The sequence below is a fragment of the Mya arenaria genome, chromosome 9 (genome assembly GCF_026914265.1).
Source record: "Mya arenaria isolate MELC-2E11 chromosome 9, ASM2691426v1".
Taxonomy (NCBI): Eukaryota; Metazoa; Mollusca; class Bivalvia; order Myida; family Myidae; genus Mya; species Mya arenaria.
The window spans coordinates 34,829,867-34,854,624 of NC_069130.1; the positions used below are offsets into that span (position 1 = coordinate 34,829,867).

The 24,758-nt window shown below is 32.8% G+C and overlaps 1 protein-coding gene across 3 annotated transcripts; it reads right to left on the minus strand.

Moving 5' to 3' along the window:
* Positions 1 to 990: 990 nt before the first annotated feature.
* LOC128246953 (trichohyalin-like) lies at positions 991 to 24,653 on the minus strand. Of its 3 annotated transcripts, none has more exons than XM_052965536.1 (12): positions 24,473 to 24,653; positions 23,258 to 23,278; positions 20,943 to 21,005; positions 18,695 to 18,833; positions 18,251 to 18,344; positions 17,302 to 17,458; positions 16,789 to 16,849; positions 14,252 to 14,399; positions 13,860 to 14,009; positions 12,981 to 13,528; positions 12,418 to 12,647; positions 991 to 9,181 (listed from the first exon to the last, which is right to left on the minus strand). In XM_052965536.1, exons 1-12 carry the CDS (start codon positions 24,558 to 24,560, stop codon positions 9,024 to 9,026), a joined length of 1,857 nt encoding a protein of 618 aa, XP_052821496.1. In that variant the 5' UTR covers positions 24,561 to 24,653; the 3' UTR covers positions 991 to 9,023. The 3 variants fall into 3 exon arrangements, with proteins under 3 accessions (XP_052821496.1, XP_052821495.1, XP_052821497.1); XM_052965535.1 differs by having other exon boundaries at positions 16,777 to 16,849; XM_052965537.1 differs by lacking the exon at positions 23,258 to 23,278 and having other exon boundaries at positions 16,777 to 16,849.
* Positions 24,654 to 24,758: the final 105 nt, after the last annotated feature.

The following is a 24,758-nucleotide window of genomic DNA, read 5'->3' on the forward strand; positions in this document are numbered from 1 at the left end:
GTTAGAATATACTTGGATTTGTTATTACTCCCCAGTAGAGATGCCAGCATAAGTAAAAAAAAGAAACAACAGTTTAATAGAACGTATAATTACATTTGAATGTTATATTAAAAAGAAAAGAAAAAAGGTTATGGTTATATAATTGATCAATGCATGATAAAGGTGAGCTGCATTGAATTTCTAAGTGTTTGAAGAACAGTTTTAAATACCATTCTTGGTACAATTTTGGTGTGGTGAGTGTTTGGGAGTAAAAGTTAATATCACAAGTTATTACATCGAAGGTGTTGTGCCGGATGATCTAACTTCCAGTCTGCCTTATTGGATTCATTTTTTACACTTCTGTTTCACATTCTTGCTGAAAGTTTTTATTAATATAATATGGCACTTGTTCAGTGGACCATATTATTGATTTACACACTTTCTGATTGGTCATTTGCAAACTTTCAATAATGAGGGGTGAAAATGAAAAGGTTCTATCTTCTTCTTTATTAAATGTCACTTAGAACCTTTTTGCATTCACCCCTCAATTACTATGCATACTGTCTAGATGCTGGGTTATTGTGACAAGCATATTTGGTACTTTATTCTCAATGACCAGTTACATGACAGTAATTTGTCCCTATTCAGCATACAGGGTTCTCAGAAGCACGCTCAGTGCTTCTAAAAGTATTTTTACGGCACTCATTTGAATAGAATTTTGTAAATTCAAGCATAGGGTCATTCAATTTATTTAAGTGTTTTACTATCCTTTTGATGATATTTACAAACGACTGCATATTGAACTTATGATAATGTTTTATCATTGAATCAAGCACTTTGTTAGCATTTCACATGAAAATATTATTTTTAATGCCTGACCCCCATAAGACATGGGGGTCACTTAGAAGTAGAGTTTGGGTTTTGTTGAAATTTTAAAAGACTTATTGTCATGAAATATGTTTCAATACATGCTTTCATGCGGCAACACTTTAATAGAAGCAATAAAAACTCTTAAGCATAAAGCATGTGTTTATTAACAAGTATATGGTAACAATGACATAAATTCTCAAATCAAACAGAAATACATCAGAGATGTACCGAAGATACTTCAAAACGTGCATACATGTAAAATATTATCGAGACAATTATCAAAAATACATTGTGTTATGGAAATAGAGCATATAAATAATCAATAATAAAGTACATAATGCCATTACATTTTACTTATTTGTATCAAACAATAAGTAAATCATGCTGGAACAATAACGGACCATACAAATCCAAAAATCCTTGACCCAGCTATGAGCCTGAATCCTTCATATTGTATGAGAGTTTCAGGCCCAGAGCAAGGTTAAGGGACTTTGGCCCCTATTAAAATTGTCTCAAAGTCATTTATATCCCTTTCAATGTACTTTCTACTATTTTTATGCAAATGTCCAGGAAAAAAACAAACTTTACATTTACATAATTGTTTGAAGTTCCAAGCTGTAAAGTCTGACTTCAGGATTAATTTAGGATCCTTTTATAACCGACTTTTGTTGTAACTTCAATTATTTTTAATCCGTATAATATTATAAATGGCAAAACATCGATTTTTTGTTATTTCCTCAACTTAGTAATGAAACTATTACACAGAGGTAATTTCATCGACTAATACCTTCTAAGTATTGAAAACAGCCCTCTGAACATCCCTGTAAATGTCGTGATGTTTATAAAATAAACAGACTCGTGTACTACAGGTAAAACTTGTAGTAACAAAAAATGCTGAAAGTACAATGTGCTGGCAAAAGCTAGTGTGCACAAGTAAGGTTATAATACTCCTGATTATCTAGTAACAATAACTCATACACACATTTCAAACGACAATTTAAGACAATCTTTCATGAGGCAACTATAAATTATTTGCTAAATTTTCATCCCTGTCCGCCCCCCTTTTTTCCCCTTGCCCCTTAAATTTTATTGACTCAAATAAAAATGTTGAACTATGGTGGTTCATCGAGGAACACATCTTTATGGTCCCTTGTGCGATAAGAAAGAGCATGAACACATACTTATTCAATGGTGAAACAGTCATGTAAGAAAAATGAAAAACAAAAAATAAAATGTCACCCTCAGCCCAATTAAAAAAATTGGTGAAAATCTAGCAATTTATTTATATTGTCCTAATTTCAATTCTTTATTTCCAATGCTGTTATAAATGATGTCAGAGTATGAAAAAATGTGTTGAGGTAAAATGTGTAACACTTGAATGTATTCCCATCCCTACTGCACATATATCTTGTCCTATGACATATATTATGGTGACTTGAGATTCAACTCTATTTGTAACACAGGGCCTGTCTTAAGTTATTTCATTTCTTCAGTATTTTTTTAATAATTGTCAATTTAAAGAAGTAGAAAAGCTGCACCCTCACAGATTAGATTGACTTTTTTGACAACTTCTTTATTTTTTGTCTTTGAATGAGCCAATTTTTGCATAAACCAGTGATATAAGACTTATGCAGCTGACAAAAGATTTGATCCATGTTTTTCATATCAATGTTTGAAAAACTGATCTTTTATGGTTAAAAGCGTTACGAAAGCATTAAAAAAAGAGATTTTCAGCAGTTTACTGAACAATTGAGATTTATTATGTTGTAATATGACTGAATTGAAGGTATTTATACCAAAACCAGCTAATTCTGAGACAATTTAAAAGTCTTAAAACTGACAATACGTAAGAGTGCAGCTTTAAATAAGGAAAATTACTTAATTTAGGAAATAACTTAAGATGTTTTTTTATGAATACTGGCCCAGAGTTCCTACACAATATACATGGCACTGTCACTATACAAAACAGTTAACGTGTTGGTCAAAATATTATAACAAATCAAATACAAGTAATAATTCGTACATATGCAAAATTGCACAAAACAACCTTTTTTGCTAGAAAAATATCATATCCATATAAGGACACAAGTCAAAAACCATCTATGGATATCGCAAAGTAAAATTATATTAGATAAAATTAATTATATATAATATTGAAAGATTTTCAAAAAATAATTCCATTTGAAAGCTGTAATTAAAAGACAACCCAAATTACGTATAAAGTACATATGTTAATTAATTCAAAATAAAATCAATATATAAATCACTTTCTAAATATAAATTCATATAAATGAATATCTACTCTCTTTAAGTTTATAGTTATTACAAATAAGTACAAAGCCTCATCAGCTCCTTAAACGACGTCCAAAAACATATACCCTCGACAGCAATATGGATCATACTTAATGGGTCCATCTAGTAAACGAGCGTGCTACAAAATACTGCAAGATTAAGGACTTCAGTTAAATGAGATGCGAGTGTCAATTTAATTGAAAGTTTACTTGAAAAATCAAATAAACAATAAAGTTGTAATTTCGAAACAAATATTAAATCTTCTCAGAAATATCAATCTGAACATTTGATCCTACAAAACATGTGTTGATAAAATGAATCTAATCTGTATAACCTTTTTTAAAGCAAACATTATGGCAACGTATGAAAAGTGATATTACGGTACAGTGTCATTTATGGAAGAGTGACTTTATGGAAAAGTGATGTTACAGTAAAGTGACATTACCATACAGTGACATTACCATACAGTGACATTACAGTAAATTAATGTTACAGAGTCATTACCATATAGTGACATTACCATACAGTGACATAACCATACAGTGACATTACAGTAAATTAATGTTACAGAGTCATTTCCATACAGTGACACAACCGTACAGTGACATTGGAATTTTAATATTAAGTAGAATAAGCACATTTTGTACTGCCAAAACAGCAGTTATTTCTTAATGTATATGAGATGACATAATATGACATAACTATCACCAGATTATCTTAGATGACATAGACAATTATATGAAACATGTACCACATATAACATTTCATTACATGTAGAGTATATTGTATAAGGTGGCAATATTGGACCTATTTCTGTATCACATTTTACAAAACGACAATGTGTTGACATGTAATGAGACCATTAGTATCATTAAGAATTCAATTGGAATCTGAAATTGGAACCCTCTAACATTTGCAGAGTGAACTATACATATTACTTATCTAAGATAATGTTATGGAATGGTGTCCAGAAAATGTGTATTGTTCTCAATTTCATTATTTCAAATATGAAAGTAGATAACATATGTTGATAATGATATTGATATTGTATACAAAAGCAGTGTAATAAAACGAAACCTTGAGAAAATATACAATTTTTTTTGGAAATAGAGTTTAGAAAGCGTATTGCTTATAATTATTTTTAGTAATGGTTGCATATTTAATCTTCATGCTGAAGCAGAAATGTTTTGCTTTAATTTATTCATATGAATAACTATGAACAGGTCCCAATATCACAAAAATACTTAAGTCAAATCTTTATCTCAGTCTCAACTCATTTTACCACGTATAAGAATAGTATGATTCAAAATCATGTATGGGTTTACTCTTTTTAAACACCATATTTTCTCATAGAATGTGATGATAAAATGTTTTTGTCAATATTTCAAAGAAACTTATTCTAGAGCGAAATATATACTTGAGTAATTGTTAAAAAACATTGAGTTGTACCGGTACTCAATAACGTTTTATGCTGTAGAAATTTTGTTCTTAGGAATCTTGACCAAATTTTTTCATCAACATATTCTATGAGAGAATGCGCTTTTGAAAAGGTGACTGGTGTAAAAAAATATACACGAGTTTTAATAAATTTTGATGCTATTTGGTAAAATGAGTTGATACTAAGATTGAGAATTGACTTAAGTGTTATCGTGTTATTGGGGCCAGAAGTCCAACTAAGGGAATAAAATTAATGATGTTTCACATGTCTACCAGTTTGGAATGTCAAGCACAGAATGGTACGTTTTTTTGGAATGAAAGCTGTCAGCAAAATATAAACAAACTACATGTACTTGCAAGGCATTTTAGTCGTTGAAATTCTTAAAAAAAAAAAAATTATCATTAATAGCTAGTATTCTTACTCAAGTATATTTGCCACCAGTCTGAAAATATAAGTCAAAATCTTATAATCAGAACATTTTATAATTTCAATACAATCTGTATTCCTAAAAAAAAATCAAGATTTTATCTTTTCCAATTTTAATTTTTGCCTATAAAGTGAACCCACAAAGCGACTAAAAAATCTCGGCTTTAGATTCCAAACATTGTCAAATAAGACCTCACCACCATATAGATTTTTGATATATATATATAACTAGCATTATAACTGTTGATGTAACTTCATAAATGAATAGCATTGTAATGTGCGACGCTTTTTGTTTTTAGCGCCATTAATCATCAAATACGTATTTATGATATAAATAGAACAAAAACACTGATGGTCCTTCAATGCCAAATGTATTAAACTTGTCTGAAATTGATAGAGACCCGCTGAGATTCATTTTTGTCAATTTTAGAAAACTCGTAATTAATTTCATATTTTATGACAACAAACATGATATTCTATTAATATGATGATTTGATGATTTATAGCACCTGAAATGTTATCCTCTATGTATGTAAATTAAAAAAGATTGAATTTCCCTCACCCAAAACACTCAGTTAAATGTATATTAGAAAACACATACGCAAAACCCAGTGGAAATATAAGACAGGTTTACCAAAAATGACACTTAAAACTTCATAAATATAATTATGTGTATACAAACATTTATATAACATGGCCATGACATGTTGCAAATACAATGAGGCCATGATGTTGCAAATTGCTAAGTGCATATTATACATGTATGTAGAAAGTAAAAAGTACTTTGGTTTACAAATCCAGACAGGCCTTTTTCAAGCTCATTGACAACAAGAGCCGTCGTAAGACAGCGCGCTCGACTACGCCGCTTTGACTTAGAATACAAAAACGATGTAATAATACCAAGTTTGGTCTCTTTATGTCAAACCTAACTAAAATTATTTGATACATAAGGTGACTTTGATGCTGCTCTCCCACCAGCCTGCCCAAACAATGACGCAAGTCATTCAAATAACTTAATTTCCCATTATAAAAATGTGGTTAAGAATATACAAATATGCCTTTCAAAGGAAATTAAAAAATAAATAAAAAAGAGGCCATAATTTGTATTTTGGCTTAAAACGAAGTTACGTTTCTTGTTGTAAGATAGTCGTAAATAATTTTGAATTTTATTAAGTGCATTAAATGAACGGTATAGAAGTTTTTTTATTAAAATCCCAACTTGCCCTAAACTTTTACCTGCCTAAAACTTTAACCTTAGTCAATCAGGGGCCATAACTTGTATTAAGGATATGGAGTTATGTAACCTCATTGGGTGATGGTCCTGAACAATTGTGTGAAGTAAGTCAATTGAATGAAGGGTATAGAAGTTATTAAACAATATCCCACCCTGCCCTAAAACTTTAACCTAAGTTCCATAGTCAATCAGGGGCCATAATTTGTATAAAAGATAATATGGAGTTATCTAACCTCATTTTATGATGGCTCTGAACATCTGTGTGAAGTATAAAGTCAATTGAATGAATGGTAATGGAGTTTTAAGTGAAAATCCCAACTTGTCCTAAAACTTTAACCTGCTCTAAAACTTTAAACTAAGTCAATCAGGGGCCATAACTTGTATTTAGGATAATATGGAGTTATGTAACCTCATTGTGTGATGGTCCTGAACAACTGTGTGAAGTATTAAGTCAATTGAACAAAGGATATATAAGTTATTAAGAAATATTCCAACCTGCCCCAAAACTTTAACCCAAGTTCCATAGTCAATCAGGGGCCATAATCCGTGTAAAGAATAACATGGAGTTATCTAACCTCATCATGTGATGGCCCTGAACAACTGCGTGAAGTATTAAGTCAATTGAAAGTAGGGTATTGGACTTATAAGTGAAAATCCCAACTTGCCCTAAAACTTTAACCGGACGCCGACGCTGGGGCGAGTAGTATAGCCCACCTTATATTCGAATAGTCGAGCTAAAAACTGTTACAGCAAACTTGCTTCTTTTAAAATAAAAGACCCTTCTTAATTAACAATGTTTTGATAACTTATCATGACATAAGACTGTTTTCTTATGACTTCATTTTCTAAGTGTGGTACTTATTGGAGGGGGATAGGCAATTTCATTGCATGGAAACCCAGGTTATTATCCAGATAGTATAAGTTATAACAATTTCTACAATGGTTGATTAGACCGGCAAATTGTGCACAAATTATTCACACTTAAATGTAGAAATAACCTAAAAAAATATACTGTAACTCTATTTTAAACATTAACAACCCTTTATATATCACATTGAAAAAACACACTAAAATTGAACTCATGTAGACATAGATGCATTTGTGAAAGAAAGTTAGTACATTGAAAATAGAACATAAAAGATTTAAGTATAAAGTTTTTGTTAGCAATAATTGCAAAAGTAACATATTCACTGACCTAAACAGTTGCATAATTTAACATGCAATATAACATAGTTATTTTTTTGCCAATGTTACAGCTTCAATGACCAACATGGAAGTCAGATCCACAATATAACATAAAATATTAACATTAAACATTTTTCAATGTTTGCCAATGTTACATCCTCACTTGCAACACTGTTGCATAATTTAATATGAAATATTAACATTAAATCTTTTCACTGTTTGGCAATGTTATATCTTCACTTGCAACACAGTTGCATAATTTAACATGAAATTTTAACATTAAACCTTTGCAATATTCGCCCATATTACATCTTAACTTACAACACAGTTGCATAATTTAACATGAAAGATTAACATTAAATCCTGTTCACCCTAAACACCATGACTACCGTAACAGTTTCTTGAAGCAAATGACATGAGCAATGACATGGATATTTCACCTGAAAAATCTGAACAAAAAGAAATGAAACCCCACCATGGGAACCTTCTTAGGCCTCTCACAAGGACACCATTACTGGTTTCTAACTAGAAAACAGATTCTAGGGAGAGTCTTACAACAGGGTTATAGCTAAAGAGTTATGGAAGGTTGCTGCACACTGTATAATTTTGGTAGAACCCTTTAGCAGTCGTCATGAAGACCAGCATGTGCACCCAGCAGTCTTCATTAAATTAACTGCTTAAGACTGTCAATAAATGATTTTGTTTTGATTAAAACTTAGAATATAATTATAAATATATACAAATTTTACATACTTGGCAATGAAACCTAATATTAGTTTGATTAAACACAATTCCTACCATTTTCTGTCAAATTCATAATGTTCAAAAACAGCCCGCTACAATGTGCCCTTAACAATCAGTTTCTCTTTTGCAGCAACCTGTCCTTTTGTAAACCAGAATAAAACTCTAACATAAGCTTCCAGCTGTCTTCACAAGCAAGCTAAAATGAATAAGTATGAACTAATCAAAAGTATAATAGATATATCCTTATGCCAATGAGCATTTTATCAGTAAACATACCTATTGTTACAAATATGTGTTAGAATTAAACACTCAAATAGGATCAACTATGTTTCCAAATAATTATAATATCATAACAAGAGTGCCAAACACAAAGTCTCATCTGTTTTTGTTTCAAACCAGACAAGGGACAGAACTTGACAATAATTAAATCCTAGCTGAGTTATGGGCCCTGCTATACAGGTGTAAATTATAACGGGTAATGTGTGAACAATTTTTTATGAGATTAACAATTTCTAAGTATTGGTCAAGTTAGTAATTTTTTCAAACTATGAAAAAGCCTAACTAAATAGAATATTTTGAATATTAATACTTTCTGAATACTGGCCAAGGTTAGTTTTTGCGTGCCAGCGATCCTGATGTTGACAATAACACCAAGGCTAAGACAAATTCACTACTTCGAATGATGTCCAGTTTTTAACAATAAGTCTTGTCAATCATTTCTCTGTGATTCGCGTGGCTGAGTATTTCCAACTTTACAACAGTGATATTTTCATTGCACCAATTTTTTCACTATTTTGTTGTGTACAAAGTGGCTTTTAATACACATTCTCATTGTCTACACTACTGTCATTTTCACTACTGTTGTTTACACTTTTCTTTGTCCTTTGACCCCTGGGACTTGCGTGTCCTCTCACCCCCGACCCTTTTCTGGCCTTGCACGGGCATGAACGGGCTCACCACTCCATTGTCATGGAAACTGTCATCTCGTGACGATACTGTACCCATAGTCCGATCTAAAAAGAAAGAGTGTGATTGATTAAGATAATAAGTAAAATATAAAAAAGTGTGTTTGTGTGTGTTTTTTTTACAGCAATTCTTTTCTTAAGAGGTCCTATTTATTCTAACAAGGTAAAAAACAATTTGGTACTGACATGTTACAAATGATTGTTTTATGTATAAGGAAATGTATTTCAGTTGTGGTTCCTCAGACATTTTAGTCATTTGTGATAAAAGTTTTGTCAATGATACTAACATAAAGGAATATTTCAGTCGAGGAACTACTTTGCTTCAGTTTGCAATGGCTTATGGATACTTAACTTGGTACCTTGAATGTCAAGAAATTCAAAGTTTAATTCTGTAAGCTAGGATTGATGGTAAAAACAACTTTCCATAGTAAAATCCATCATCTTAATGGTTTGTTTCCTAAAAGTAGTTCCATTCCACTGCTATAGTATTACTCCACTGGGGATAAGGCATTACAGTCACAAGTCACTTTATATAGAACACAATTGTAATTTTTGATTATAAATGGTGAATTTCTAAGTGCTTCCCTTCATGTGCATTCTACATTGACATATTCAAATCAAGATCCTATGACCTATTTCACTAACTGACTGATCTACCAAATTGGTGCATTACTAATCATAGCAAACAGATACTGCTGTATACAAATAAACATTAAAAGCATGTATACTGATAACTGTTTGTGTCAAATTCCTTTTCCTTGTATTAACCTCAAAGAAAAAACTCTTACAAGAACGAGCATCTTTTCATACAGCCGAGGTGAGATTTATGTGACAGCAAGGAAATGGTATAGATGTTGCCATGAAAATGATCAATTTTTTCTATAAAGGACTGTATCTTTTCAAAATGTTAATCAAAACAAGAGGCCCAAAAGGGCCTATGCTCTACTGGCATGGCTTTTGTGGTCATATCAATCCAGATCATGTATGTATGGATAAAAGGCAACAGACATATACTTTATGTTTTGTGTTTGGGTTACCTGAAAACGTAGCACGTTCAACATCTGAGCCCAGAAAGTATTGTAAGCAGATTAGTTGCATGAACAATTTTAATATGTGCCAAGTAAAAGTCATCTGACAAAAAAAAATGCTTTCAAAACTCATAGTAAAAATTTCTGTAGTTTTAAAAGTTAAAAAAAGTTGGTCAAAAGGTCAAAGTCAAGGGCATCCTAGGACAACATTGATCAATTTGAACAAACATTCACAATCAATTGTGCTGAGATGGATGCACGAACACACAAAAAGATTTTCAAACCTTTCCAGATTTATGTTTACCAAACCTGTGAACCCTGGGTGTGGCCAGTAATGACACCAGGTGCATAACTTAAACATTCACAACCAATTTTGTTAAGATGAATGCCCAAACTACAGAACTTAAAGCTAAAAAAATGGCCTTTGGGCTTTCAACAAGAACAAGGCAGAGTAATTCACAAAATCAACTGCAGAAGCAAAAAGCAAATTGTCTCTCAAAATCCTAGACTTGCAAATTGTCTCCCTTAACTCTAGACATGAATTTACATGTACATGTAAACTTGGCTAAAAATAGAATTCGCTCATGCAGACCTGGCTAAAAATAGAAAGCATTTCTTTAAAACTTTCATGGCCCATAAACTAGGCATTTATGGGCGGATCTGGCTGGTTTTCGAAAGGAACCGAGCTCTAATGGATATCTAGATACTGTACAAGTTTCATCGAGATACAATCAAAACTGAAGACTGTATCGTGTTCACAAGCAATTGTTTACAGACGCACGAACGCACGACCGCACGGATGCACATACTACGTACACATTACCATCGCATAAGCTCTTCTGGCCTTTGGCCAGTAGAGCTAATAAAAACCTATCTGACTGTCACCTCAGAGGCTGTGAGTTTGAGCTCAGCTTGGGCAACACTCTCATGACTTTTAAAAGTAGGTGTCAGTACTTGTTTATACCAAAATGAAGTACCGGTAACTTCAACAGACACTCAGTGAGATATCAAGGGACTAACAACAAGGACAATGGTTGCCATGGAAACTGATTAGTCAACTTTCTCTAAAGACTTTATTAGTTTTTTACGATCCTAACGCGAACCATGAAATGTTAAATTTAAAATGACATAACTAAGGGACAACATAACTGCAACATACATGTTGGTTGTCATGGAAACTGTTTTCAGTCTTCTATGCAAATTGAAATTGAACAAGCCATATCAAAGGGCAACTCTCTATCAAAAAATAGCTAAATTCAACACGCATTGTTGAGAAGTGCTACCAAGGGAACCACAACAAGCAGAGTTGTTGTCATGGAAATTGACGGTAAGTTTATTAGCCTTATCAATAGGCAGCACTTAAGTAACTAAACTATATTTAACACACATAGTGATAATCGTTACTAAGGGAACCACAAGGACAGTGGTTGTCAAGGAAATTGTTGGTGGATTAATTAGCCAGACTGGGTTTCCGCCAGGCCTTTATGGCTGGTCGATACTGATGTGCCTTCCGCTAGCAAGGCTAATTACCGACACGCATTAATCATGCCGACATGCTGACAGCATTATCAAAAAGCAACACACAAAGAAACTAAAATGATTTTAACACACATAGTGATAATCGTTACAAAGGGAACCACAACAAGTTCAATGGTTGTCATGGAAATTGTTTATTAGCCTTATGAAAAGGTAGCGCTAAATAACACTAAACTATATTTAACACACATTGTGATAATCGTTACCAAGGGAGCCACAACTAGGACACAGGTTGTCATGGAAACTGATGAGGAGTTTTCTACGCAGGCTGCCCATATAACAGGGCTCCCATTCTAGCTCAAATGAATCTACATGGAAATGTATGGAATGGCATGGAATATGAATGAATGAACAATATATGAAATGGAGAAAAAATGAGATGGATTGAAATTAAAGAGTGTTTTAGTCTGAAAACGGTTTATTGAAACATTTATGATAGTATGCATTAAAAGTTTGCTTTTAAAAACGTGTAATTGAAATAATATTCAAATAAAACAAAGACTCTCCTCTGACTTTACAAATTCTTCACTAATGCATGTTTGCTATTCTCGACTCCTCCAGAAACTCCCTGTAGGCTGTAATTTGTTTTGTAAAATACTGTTTTCAAAAAAATGCATCCTAATATTGATTAATTGTTCTTGATAAATCTCAAGTAATAGTAAATTAATGTAAATAGCTGATTGGTCCAATCACTTTTTTAAAGGAAGCATTAGTGCTTACCCTGCAGTTGCACCGGTGCACGATGCTGCTGTGGTGGTTGCTTTTGTTGTTGTTGATGTTGTTGTTGCTGCTGCTGCTGCTGCATAGGCTGTTTTCTCTCAGTTGACCCATCCGTTCGCCTTGTGTATGTTGGATCAATGGCCGCTGCGATATTGAAGTTGAAAGGGTCGCTAACTGCATAGTGTGAACCATTGTCAACACTGGCGTTGTGGTGATGTGAACGACCTTGGCTGAAAAATAATATTTTTTCTTTTCCAAACATGTAGATAAATGTTCAATATTTAAATAAACATTACATACAGATATACCAAATAAGCAGATGAAATTTAATTCCCCTACAAGGTTTTGACTTTTAATTTTGTCTCAATTTTTTACTTAGATAACTAGATAAAGAAATTCTATGTTCATCTCATTTTATTGATTTAGGAATGTACACTTAAATATACTTTTCATATTTTCTAAAACAGGTCTGCGAAAGCATCTGGACTTTAAAATCTCGAAAAACATAGCAGCTTGCTGGGTACAAGTTCAGATTCTGAACAAAGCCCTTTGGAAACACTCACCCATGATAGGGGAACGCATCTTCACTATGATAACTGCCAGGAGGTGACGGGGAATCAGGCAGATGTTCACTCTCATCAGACCTTAATCTTTGTCGCGCAGCGTCTGGAGGTTGTGATGCCAACCATCGCTCTACATCCGGTCGGTCTTGCGATGGAAGAACACGAGGGTTAAAATCACTATTTTTTTTCGACGAGGTTATATTGTTTCTCACTTTGTTTACATTTTGCTGATTCTGGCGAATCTCTCGAGTATTTGAATTTGAAACTGCAGCATGTGATGAATTGTTCATACTAATATCACTGGGTCTTTGAGATGCGCGCTCCGATCCTTGCAAAGCTTGATCAGATCTATGTGACGCTTGCAGCCTTTGTTCAGCACCTGTGGTCATGTGTGGGATATAGTCCTCGGAAGAATCGGGGCTGGGAAAATCATCGTCACCAGGCGTGGGGCCATTTTCCATGGACTGTATGAAACTGTTACGTCGATATCTGTGGTGATTGTGTTCTGAAGGACGTTTAGGGAGTGGTGGCGGTCTTTGCGCTGCCTCCTGAATAACAAATATAGAATTTCAAGTTCAAAGTTTATTGTAGGAAAGGCATACAGCCCATACACAAACACAAGGGCCTACATATATTATACAAACATGATAGATGGTGATTCACATCGAGGGGTGAAAGCGAAAAGGTTCTATCTGCTTCTTTATTTAATGTCACTTAGAACCTTTTCGCTTTCACCCCTCGACATGCTCGAGAAAAAGTCCACATGAGCTTGGATTCAACATATTCATTTGTAAAACAAAGTAGCCATTTATCGATGGCAGTCATAATACGATTCAGACTCGTATCACTTCAGATCACAACTCCATGCTTCAACTATACCCGAGCACGTTTAGCCTCTTGCTCCTGTTTCCACTTCTGTTTCGCCTTCTTGAGCCTTATCTTCTCCTGTTCCTGCATGATCTCCGCCAGTCTCTTGTCTTGTTCTTCTATTTCTCGAAGCTTAGATTTGTCAACCTCTGCCTTTGTTCTCTGAAAAATATCAGAAAAAAAATAAAATCATTTAACATTTCGTTATGTTTCTATATAATTGCAATTCCAGCCAGTTGCTTTTTTTCTTCTACTACTTACTGAGGCTTGGCCAGATTAAACACAGGTTACAAACTACTATAAGGTTACACACAATATTGACAGGTTACAAACTACTATAAGGTTACACACCACTACAACTAAGAAGTTTATTTCTTTTAACACAGAAGTTTATTTTAATTTACCTTGTGCTCTTGTTCCTGGAGCAGACGAGCTAATTCCTCGTCTTGTGCCTCCTGGACTGCCTGTCTGTGGAGGGGGTCAACATTCTCAGGTAGGCAGTAGAAGTCGGAAAAATCACCGTCATCTTCTATGGCGCCGCCTGGAGTTACTCTTCAATAGAAACAAAAAAGGAATCATTGGTAAACGCCTCTATGACTCAGTAAATTAAGGTTCAAGAGTTCATGTGAAAAATCTGTAAGGGGACAGCTATTATAGGCATTATACTACCGTAATACCGATAATGATTATGTGCAGCATTTAATTCTAAGAATATCAGGTCATATTGCTTTTATTAGCCTTAACAGTTGATTAATGGCTCCAAATTTTATCCTCACAACATTTTATATAGTCTTGCCTCATACAACAAAAGCAAACCCATCACCAAGAAGTTATGAATGAGTTACTGTAGTATGTAATGTGTATTTTAATGTGTTGTGTTTGGGGTTATGAAATGTGTAATGTAATGAGTAATGTTATGTTTTATGCAATGTGATATTTAATATAATGAATAAGTCATATGTAAGTAAATGTGTTCTGTAATTAGTTGTATAACAAGTTATAAAATGTGTTATGTTATGTGTAATTTAATGTGTTTTTATTATGTTATTTTAAGTGTTGCGCCATGTAATATGTAGTGTTATGTAATGTGAGTTATGTAATGTGTTATGTAGTGTGAAATGTAATGTGTTATGTAGCGTGAAATGTAATGTGTTATGTAGTGTGATGGGTAATTATTATATCTTTAGTTATGCAATGTGTATTTTGTAATGTGTTAGTAATGGTCATGTTACCAGTGCTGAAAAAAATTGATCTTCCATCTTTCATGGAAGATAAATCACAGGTACCACTTGAACATATCATAATCTATAATTTCATGCAAATTAAAATGATTTTGACATCATGGACCTATATAGTTCCGTGTTGATATATACAAGATTTCAAAATATTGAGTGCATCAGTAAATAACAACGCACTATTTTTTTTTTTGAAAATGTTCTGCAACTGTGCTTTAAACATTATATTCTATATAACATAATTGTCCTTCAGACAGGCTGCATAGCAGCTGCAAAGCCTCTTACTCAGCAAGGTTCATGACATGCTTCCACATGTGTTCTAAGGTTGAAATTTTTTATCTGCACAGGAAACACATGTATGATACTTATATTGTACCATTAGTCACATATGTGAAATTATAACAAACCCTGAATAAAACAATTATGTAAAGTATGAGGAAGCAGCAAGAATGCCAACAGAAACAGTTCCGACGCAAAATTGCGCTGTTTTATAGTTTAGACAGCCCATACTTAACTGAAAAATTAACAACAAGAGTCCACTTAAAAATTGCACTCTGGTTTTTAAGTGGCATTCAAGTTCATATGTAATTATACACAATGTTTATCTGATATATTCAAACTGAAATGCTAATAGTTTTCTCATGATGTATAAAAATGAGTGGTAAAAGTATACTACTAAAATGCAGAACAAAGACAGGAGAGTGCCTCAGAAAAAACGCTAACTTTTTCAGTCCAACAAGGGGCATAACTTGACAAAAATTAAAGCCAGAGTAATGTACCTAGCTTAACATATGCCTATTGTGTCTTGCAATATGAATACCAAAGCTCATTTAGATATCAAGACAATTTTTAAAGCCAATTTTGAACATTTTGCCAACAATGACACTAAGGCTAAAAACAGACGAGCTGCTAAAAATATAAGAACCACAAAATGCAACTTAAAATATGAGCTCAATTGTCATGAAAGTTTGAAAGAGATCGGTCATAGCCTAGAAAAGTAGACTTATTCCAGATGGTATCCTGTGACAAATTGGACATTGCTGGTCACACATTTTTATACGGCTGCCAGTGTAATGGGTTACACTTGATTTTTACTTTTGGGGGCCCCAGGGATGCGCAGTACCGGTTAGTTAAAAATGGCACTCCCTAACCAGATTTTTTGTCAGGGACTCTGGTTTTCTGCATAACAGAAATCTCTCTTTCTGCATAACAGAAATCTCTCAAACTCATCCAGGGCCCTAACCTAAGTGTTTACTGTTTCAGATAATTATTAAGAATGAGGAATCATAGTTAAATTATAACTCAACAACCTTCAACTTGGATTTAAAATAACTTACGTAAAGAAATGTCATCATTGTCAATGCAGTGCATAACTTCATTCATTTCAAGTCAATATCAATGTGATGGGTGTTTGCATGTATAAGCACAAAACATCCCACTACGGAAGAGAAGGTATGAATATACAGGGTGTATGGATCTTGTAACTGTGCACTGACCTTAAGGTCACCCATTTTTGAAAGCAAGGTGGCACTTACTTCAAATATAAAGTCAAAAACATGGACAAAGATTTTGAAATTAACTGCATGCTACATTAAGGTCACAAAGTTCACTAGCAAGGCCACACTTTGAAGGTGAAGGTCAGAGTGACAGCAAGGTGAACAGGGATGGGTTAGGTGTTAGTAACTATGCACTACCTGTACGTATACCTCGTAGTTTGACCCTCAAGGTCAAGGTCTTGGAAGCTGTCCTCAAGGCCTTCTGTACTGCCTGCATATAGCAAGCATATGATTATACAATATACATGTAAAACTTTAAAATGCTTCAGGCAAATTTTAACAATGTATTATACAGAACAGGTATGTGTTTCAAATGAACTTCAAATTTCAAGTGCTACAGGCATTTGCTAGGTTATATACTTGGCAATTTTTAAAAAAAAGAACACAAAGCATTTCTCTTCCAGTTTTAGTTAACATTTAGTTAAGTCTGAAACCGCTTCTATCATTCTTAATGAAACAACACCCAGGATAAGATCACATAAAAGTCTTGTTGCATCCATTTTATATGGCTTTTGATCTTTATTAAAATATTGTCAAATCTGAGGCACATCAAGCCGAAAATCCTCTGAAAGCCTCTTTGTTGGGTATATTTAACATGTCCACCTTGTTTATATTTCATCATATTAAAAAAATCCTCAATCTATTTAAAGCAAAAATACAAACCTGAAGTCTGTCTTAAATGAAGCCCAGCTTCCTCAGTTCTCTGTTGCTGGGTGCGTTCAATCTGTTCCCGCTCTTTCTTCAAGTTCTTTAGCCGTTTTTTCTCCAGATGTCGCTCATACTTCAGCTTTTCTTTCTCTTGAATACTCTTCGCAAATTCCTGCAAAAAAGTTATAAAAGCAATTCAATTAAAACTATTTTTCTTCTCCTATACAAATTCTGAAAACTTTATATGTCTTTTTATGTCTCCTAAGCAAATCAATCTATTTTATGTGGCCATTGGAGCAAAGATACTTCATTTTTCAGCACAGTTTTAATGTTAATTTGCAAACATTAATTTTACGTACATTTATGATTTGCATTTGTGCCATCATGGCCAAGATTCATTACATTGTGTTATAATGTAATATAATATAATATTAGACAGAAAACACATTGCAAAGAATTTCAGACAGAAAACACATTGCAAAGAATTTCAGACAGAAAACACATTGCAAAGAATTTCAGACAGAAAACACATTGCAAAGAATTTCAGACAGAAAACACATTGCAAAGAATTTCAGACAGAAAACACCTTGCAATGAATCTTAGACAGAAAACACATTGCAATTAATCTTAGACAGAAAACACATTGCAATTAATCTTAGACAGAAAACAAATTGCAATTAATCTTAGACAGAAAACAAATTGCAATGAATCTTAGACAGAAAACACATTGCAATTAATCTTAGACAGAAAACAAATTGCAATGAATCTTAGACAGAAAACACATTGCAATTAATCTTAGACAGAAAACACATTGCAATGAATCTTAGACAGAAAACACATTGCAATGAATCTTATACAGAAAACACATTGCAATGAATCTTATACAGAAAACACATTGCAATGAATCTTATACAGAAAACACATGAACTTGCAATAACTATTGGTTGATATCAGTACCCCATACCTCGTCAGTTAGCTCTATGGCCATACGGTGGGCCTCCGTCTGTAACTGATCTTGTTCCAACATCTGCTTGGCCACTCTCGCATCCTCCTCTGCCCTGTTCAGGTATATTTAATCATGCATTACAGAACTGAAATTCCACAAATCTGATGTGTCGCCTGTCAGGAAAATTCAATAATCTTTCTAGTAAAGGTCAACATGACCTTGACCTTTGAACTATTGACCCCAAAATCAATTGCAGTCATCTACTGATCAGGACATGACCAATGTGCACACCAAGTGTGAAAACTCTATACCAAGTTGTTCAAAATCTATAGATCATAAATAAAAGTAATTGTAATCTGACTATTAAAGGTCCCCATGAGACATGACCAATGACTGAGCTTCTTTGATTTATAGAAATTCTACTATATAAGTTTCAAATGGAATAGAAGAACAGCCACTCACTGTGCTCTGAGCACCTGCAGCTGCTCGAAACGTTCATTCTGTTCGCGAATTTCCTCATCTGTCTGTACGATCTTGGCAATCGGTATGTCTTCACGCACTGTTCGCCGATTAAACCGATTCATACCATAGTGACGGTCAACTGCAAACAATGAAAGTTCTTTTAAATTTTTGAAGAAATAGAAATGCTTTTAAATAAATAACTGGTATCAATACCTCAAATTCTAACCAAAAAGTTACCATAGATAGTATGCAGTTAATATCTCCAGAAATTGATTACTGCCTGCATTCCATATATCGTATTAATGAAATTGAAGTTAATTGTTTCAGTTTTGATTTCACAGGTTTTCCCCCAAATTCTTATCACTATTTTTCCTCTGTGTATTACCTATCTTAGCAGATTATCTACAGTAAATTTTGGTGCATGAAGATTGATATTTGAATGAGTGAGGAATCACGTGACTTAAAGGGGTTCTCACATGGGTCACCACGGGCCAGAACCGATGTAAACAAACAAGTTAGTGAATTTAAGTTTTACATAACTTCTTTGACAGAAAAGATATGAAAATGTTTCTTAGCCTATAAAGACTGCTTTTTTTGCTTCAACATGTGTGAAATATCTTAGATGTGAAACATTTTAGATTTGCTTGTATTTAAATGATGCAATCCTTGGCCAAAATTTCAGCATCACATTGTTCTACAAAATTCCATCAAGCTGAAATATTGGCCTCTTTTTGAACCCCTTTGAAAGCATGTGATTCCTCACCCTGGTATGTTAGCTCGTACAAGTTATATGCTTGTTTTTAATTAAGTTAACAGAAATTACTGGCTTTCATATTCTTTCTATTGGAAATCAACATGTAAATAGAACATTTTTGGACAATACCAGTTATAGAATTTCAGTGAATTTAGTAAATTGAATTTCAGTGGAATATTAATTTACTATATAGTTTGATTGTTATGTTTTATAGAAATATCTATGCTTTACACAAATTTTTATCTTAGTAGGGCTATGGTATATTTAATTTCTAAGTAAACATTCAACATTGCGGTCAGTCAAAACTGAATCACACACGATGAACAAACTTTCTGACTAATTGAGTGACCACATCAAAAATACTAATTAATCAAATAGTAAACAAATTGCAACAGTTGTAAAAATTGTATGTAGCCTATGGCACTTTGTGTGTACTCAACAATTAGAGACTACACCTATTTAAGTTTTTAAAGGGACCAGACACCAGATGATACAACTACAAGAAAAAAAAAGTGGTCAAAAACTTACATGAAATTGATATCACTGAGTACACGCAAACGCATTGAATTTAAATTACTGATTATAACGTCGCCTACAACATATGTATCTTTTGAAGGTTTGGGGTATTTTTCCATTGCGAAAATTGACTGGGTTTGTTTTAATACCACATAAATCCCAGTTAATTTAATAAAAGTGTTGTATAAGTATTTGTCCTAATAGCGTGACTTTCATATGCTAAATATACATACTATAAACTGATGAACCATATTACGCTACCGGTATTTTGAAACGGGTAAACTCAGCTGAGACAGTCACCAAATACTATTTTTATAATGTAAAATGATGAATTTTCAGCCTCATACTAGATCACATTGATAATTTTAGTATTTTTATGAGGAAATACACTATTTGCCGATTTTCATCTGGTGTCTAGTCCCTTTAATGTAATTGTTCATTGATGTCCATGTAAACATGAAGATATGACAGGAGAAATTAATGAAGTAAGAAATTTATAATTTCAAGGCTTTATAGAATGCTAATTTTATTACTGCAGTGCAGTACAACATAATGAAAAGGCAGTTGAATAAAAGGTGTCGGTAATGCATTTTCATGCCCTCAGGGATAATTAAATGTTTCCTGTTCACATAAATTACTAATGATGCAAAAATCAAAAGATATACATTTTTAAAGTCACTTTGTATAGATCCAAATTAAATCATCCAAATTTTATAAAGAGTTTTATTGTCTATCACAAGCTTTCAATTGTAATTTACAACAATATAATACGCTAAATATTATCTGAAATTCATAAGAAGACACACAAAAACACATTACATGATATAAACTATAAGAGTAAGACATCACTAGAAAAAACATGAAGAATCTTATCAAAGAGTATAAGAAACAAGATTATTTAGTTATATGAACCCAGAAAAAAAATTGAATTACTTTTAACAATATTTTTATTATGTTAAAGACACTTGGGTTACTTACTTTCTTCATTTTGCAGCTGATAGGCAAAAGCCCCATCTTCATGTACCGCCCATTCCTGTCGCACTGCAAATACACAAGAAAGGAATGTACACATATATCCATCTCAAATAATTCCTTAAACGGTACATTTTAACCCACATCCAGATTCCCTTCCCAAACATTCACCTGGATACATTTACATGAGAATGATCAACCATATCCTTCTCCAATGCCCTTTTATTAAATTAAAAGCCTTTAACATATGAACAAAAGCATAGGAACACAATGCCAATATTGATCGGGTCCAGTGGACCTCTGTTGGTCAAGGCGCAAAATTCAAGAATATTTTAATAAGAGTTGCGGGCCTTACTTCACATGATAATTATAGTGTACTTAGTTTTGTGTTATTTTTGTTTATTTTATTTAAAAAAAAAAAATTAAGTATGGTGTAAACGTATTTGTATTTAAAATATTGTCAAAGGATAAACATTTGCATGTTGATTTGGCCCCTTCGAACGATGATGTCTTAACTTTTATGTTACCCGGTGGTAAAATAAAAACTAGCTTAAATTCCCAAATTGCTCTGATGTCTTGAATTTACAAGGCTGATATAAATCAACAACAAAATTTACAAGTAGCATACTAACCCTGGACATACAAATACACATGGAATAAGATGTTATATGATCTTTCATCAACAAAGTACAGTCAGGTAGATACATTGTTTTTACCAAGGGCGGTCATTATCTGATTCAGTGTCATATCAATTGTCATGGACATTATTTTTACATTGTAAATCATCAAGTGTATTGAACAGTATGGCATTAAAATAGAAGAGTATTTTAAAAGTTAAAAAGACTAAATGTATTACTTATACCTCAACCAATGAAATGCAAATGAAGACTCAAGCAAACATCACACTTTGTATGCACCTATAAACATCTTGCCCAACGGCATTTGAGAAGCTAATACAATGTTTGGAAATAATTTCCAGCAAAGTCTATTCCCTAGTGAGGCAAATTATTTATAGGTGCATTCACACATCAAGTTTTTCTGTGTTTTGTAGATTATACTGATTAGTTAAATAATTTCTTGCATATAATATCATGCATAATAAAAACCTACCTTTGCTCTTTTCAAGAATAAGATTTTCTCTTTTGTTACAGCAACTCAAAGGACTGTTTCTATGGCAACAATTATTCAATTCTATTCTAATTCATGAAAATAAAACAACACTGCTTGAGCATCTATCATATAATCACTATTGCAAAATCTCCACAGCAACACAATACCATCTCTCCTGGTCTGTTTTCTCTCCATGGTCTTAACTTAAACATTAGCAGCAAAATAGAAATATCTTAATACAAGTCATGTAGTGAAAAAACCAGACTTTTACATATTCGTTAAGAATTGAGCTTCAAAAGAAATCATAGCTTTTATAAGAAATATTTGGAAAGAATCTCTTAAAGGGGCTATACACTGTATGATGCAATAGCGAAAAATCAAGAAGAAAATTATCGAAAACTGACATAAACTTGGTATTAATGTGTACAATTCATTGAAGCTAAATAACTGAAGTACCACATAGTTTACAATTTATTTATTTCTAACAGTTTTTTTGTATTTTTCCACTAAAAAAGATTACTAGGTATATATACTTAGTAGAATTCATTCTTATGCGTAATTGGCTAGATGTTATCACGTGATATTACCCAGTTAGGTATATATAGCTTAAATATTCCACCGGTTTAGGGTTAGCCTTGCGTAGCACAGTGGATACAACACTTGCCTGCAATTTTGGCAACACAGGTTCGAACCCGGTCTCCGTCTCAATTTTTTTTGGTACCAATCTGGTGTATAGTCCCTTTAAAAATATATGTGATAAAAAAAAATAACAATCAATAGAATAAAATATTTAAGTTGAGTTTAAATATTTTTTATAACTTGACTGCCACCATATGACTCATTTTCAGTGGTGATTTCATAAATATCTGTGACAGTTACGAGTTTTGACTGTTTGAGACTATAACTGACCATTTAACTGTAACTGATTATTTTTTTAATATTGATTAACAATCATACTAACAGATGATCATAAAAGGTACAATAATTATGATAACAAAATCACATATATCTTTAAAACATATCTGATTTGTGATAAATCACTATTTTACATAGAATTTCATTCACAATTTTAAGACATGCCTTTAGTAGAAGTATTAAAGCAGTATCAGATGTTAAACATGTGTATACTGGTATTATAATATATACTGGTATAAAAGAAGGAAATTATTTCTAGCAAACCAAGCAATTACAGAATTTTCTGCTTAACTTACGCTTTGTGTGTAAACCATTCTCTAACAAAGAATATAAAATAACTTATTGAATTAGGAAATTAAAAACTAGGCAGTCACATGACAACATGTTTAAGGGACTCTCACACACTGTTTTCCTCTTACCATTTGGGGAAGGGGGTTGGTGCCTTTTTGATGTGGAAAAATGTCTTTTTCACTTAAATTGGGGATTCCAGTTTTGATTAAAAATGAACAAGAATGTTTTAAAATTCAATTGACAGAAAGATAAAGAATGTGGTAAAAATTGGTTTTTATCGCATTCCAAAATGGTTTTGGTAAACAAAATTATGAAATAATTTTTAACACTGCTCAACAGTGCAGAAAAAAGAAAATGTTTTGCTTTAGTTGGGATGGCTGACCTTGCCAAGTATGTGGACCTCATTTAAGAAAAAAAATAGGGAATTGTGAAAAAAGATATGAGCTGCTTTCTTGAAAAAATGATTTGCTTGCTGAATTTCCCTAATGTCATTTTAAAGCTGCACTCTCAGAGATTGAACGTTTTGACAAGTTTTTTATGTTTTGTCTTAGAATGAGGCAATTTTTGCGAAAATGCATGGGCACCAGTTATATAAGACTGCTGACAAAAAATCAGATCGCAGATTTTTATATTTAAGTTTAAAAATTGAGGTTTTATGCATTTTTCTTAAACTGTTAGTAACGGTTAAAATCATAAAACATTATTTTTCAAACAGAAATATGAAAATCTGCCATCTGATCTTTTGTCAGCAATCTTTTATCATTGGTTTGCAGATATTTGTGACAAAATTTTCACTTTCCAAGACAAAAAATAAAAAAAGTTGTAAAAACAGTATACGTGTGAGAGTGCAGCTTTAAGTAAGGCCTTTAAGAAATGTTTAGACTCAACGTTGTGAATGTATACTCAGCCTGACAGACATGGCATTTTTAAATATTATAAATGCAATAAAAAACAACTATATATATGCTAGTCTGCCAATGATAATTAAAATTTGTTCAGAGTAAATAAGAAATAAATTGCATGAATTATTAGGAATAATAAACTGATAAATATGACATGATGGACACAGTGATTCAACAAGATGCAAGTCAAATGACAAAACAATTAAATAACAATTAAATGAAAAATCAAATGAAATGTTAACTATTCATTTAATTAATTTCCTTTAAGATAAACAGAGGTTTTAAGTAAAATTTCATTTGTTTATTTTTTTTAATTACCTTGTTGCACTTTTCCACGAACCGGCAACGTATTTTTCCGAACTTCTGAACTGGATCCCTCAGCCATTATTATGAAAATGTATCTCATCTAACATTCTGAGGCAATTTAAGTGTCATTTTGGTAAAATAACTGTTAAATGTTACCTGTCTGTGATAACCCAAACAACTTTGTGACTCACCCGGAAGTAAGGCTTACTCCCCTTTATCACTTCGTACTCAGATGTTTCGTAACTCGGATGTTCGTATTTCCCAAAATGGTCAAACAGCACATACTATTTCGTGCAGG

Excerpts from the sequence above, each read along its gene's own strand:
- LOC128246953 (XM_052965535.1), bottom strand. The coding sequence starts at position 24,560 with ATGAGATACATTTTCATAATAATGGCTGAGGGATCCAGTTCAGAAGTT. Across the intron at positions 23,279-24,472 it reads TCGTGGAAAAGTGCAACAAG|AGAATGGTTTACACACAAAG; the intron begins GTAATTAAAAAA and ends ATTCTTTGTTAG. Across the intron at positions 21,006-23,257 it reads GAATGGTTTACACACAAAGC|TGCGACAGGAATGGGCGGTA; the intron begins GTAAGTTAAGCA and ends GTGTATTTGCAG.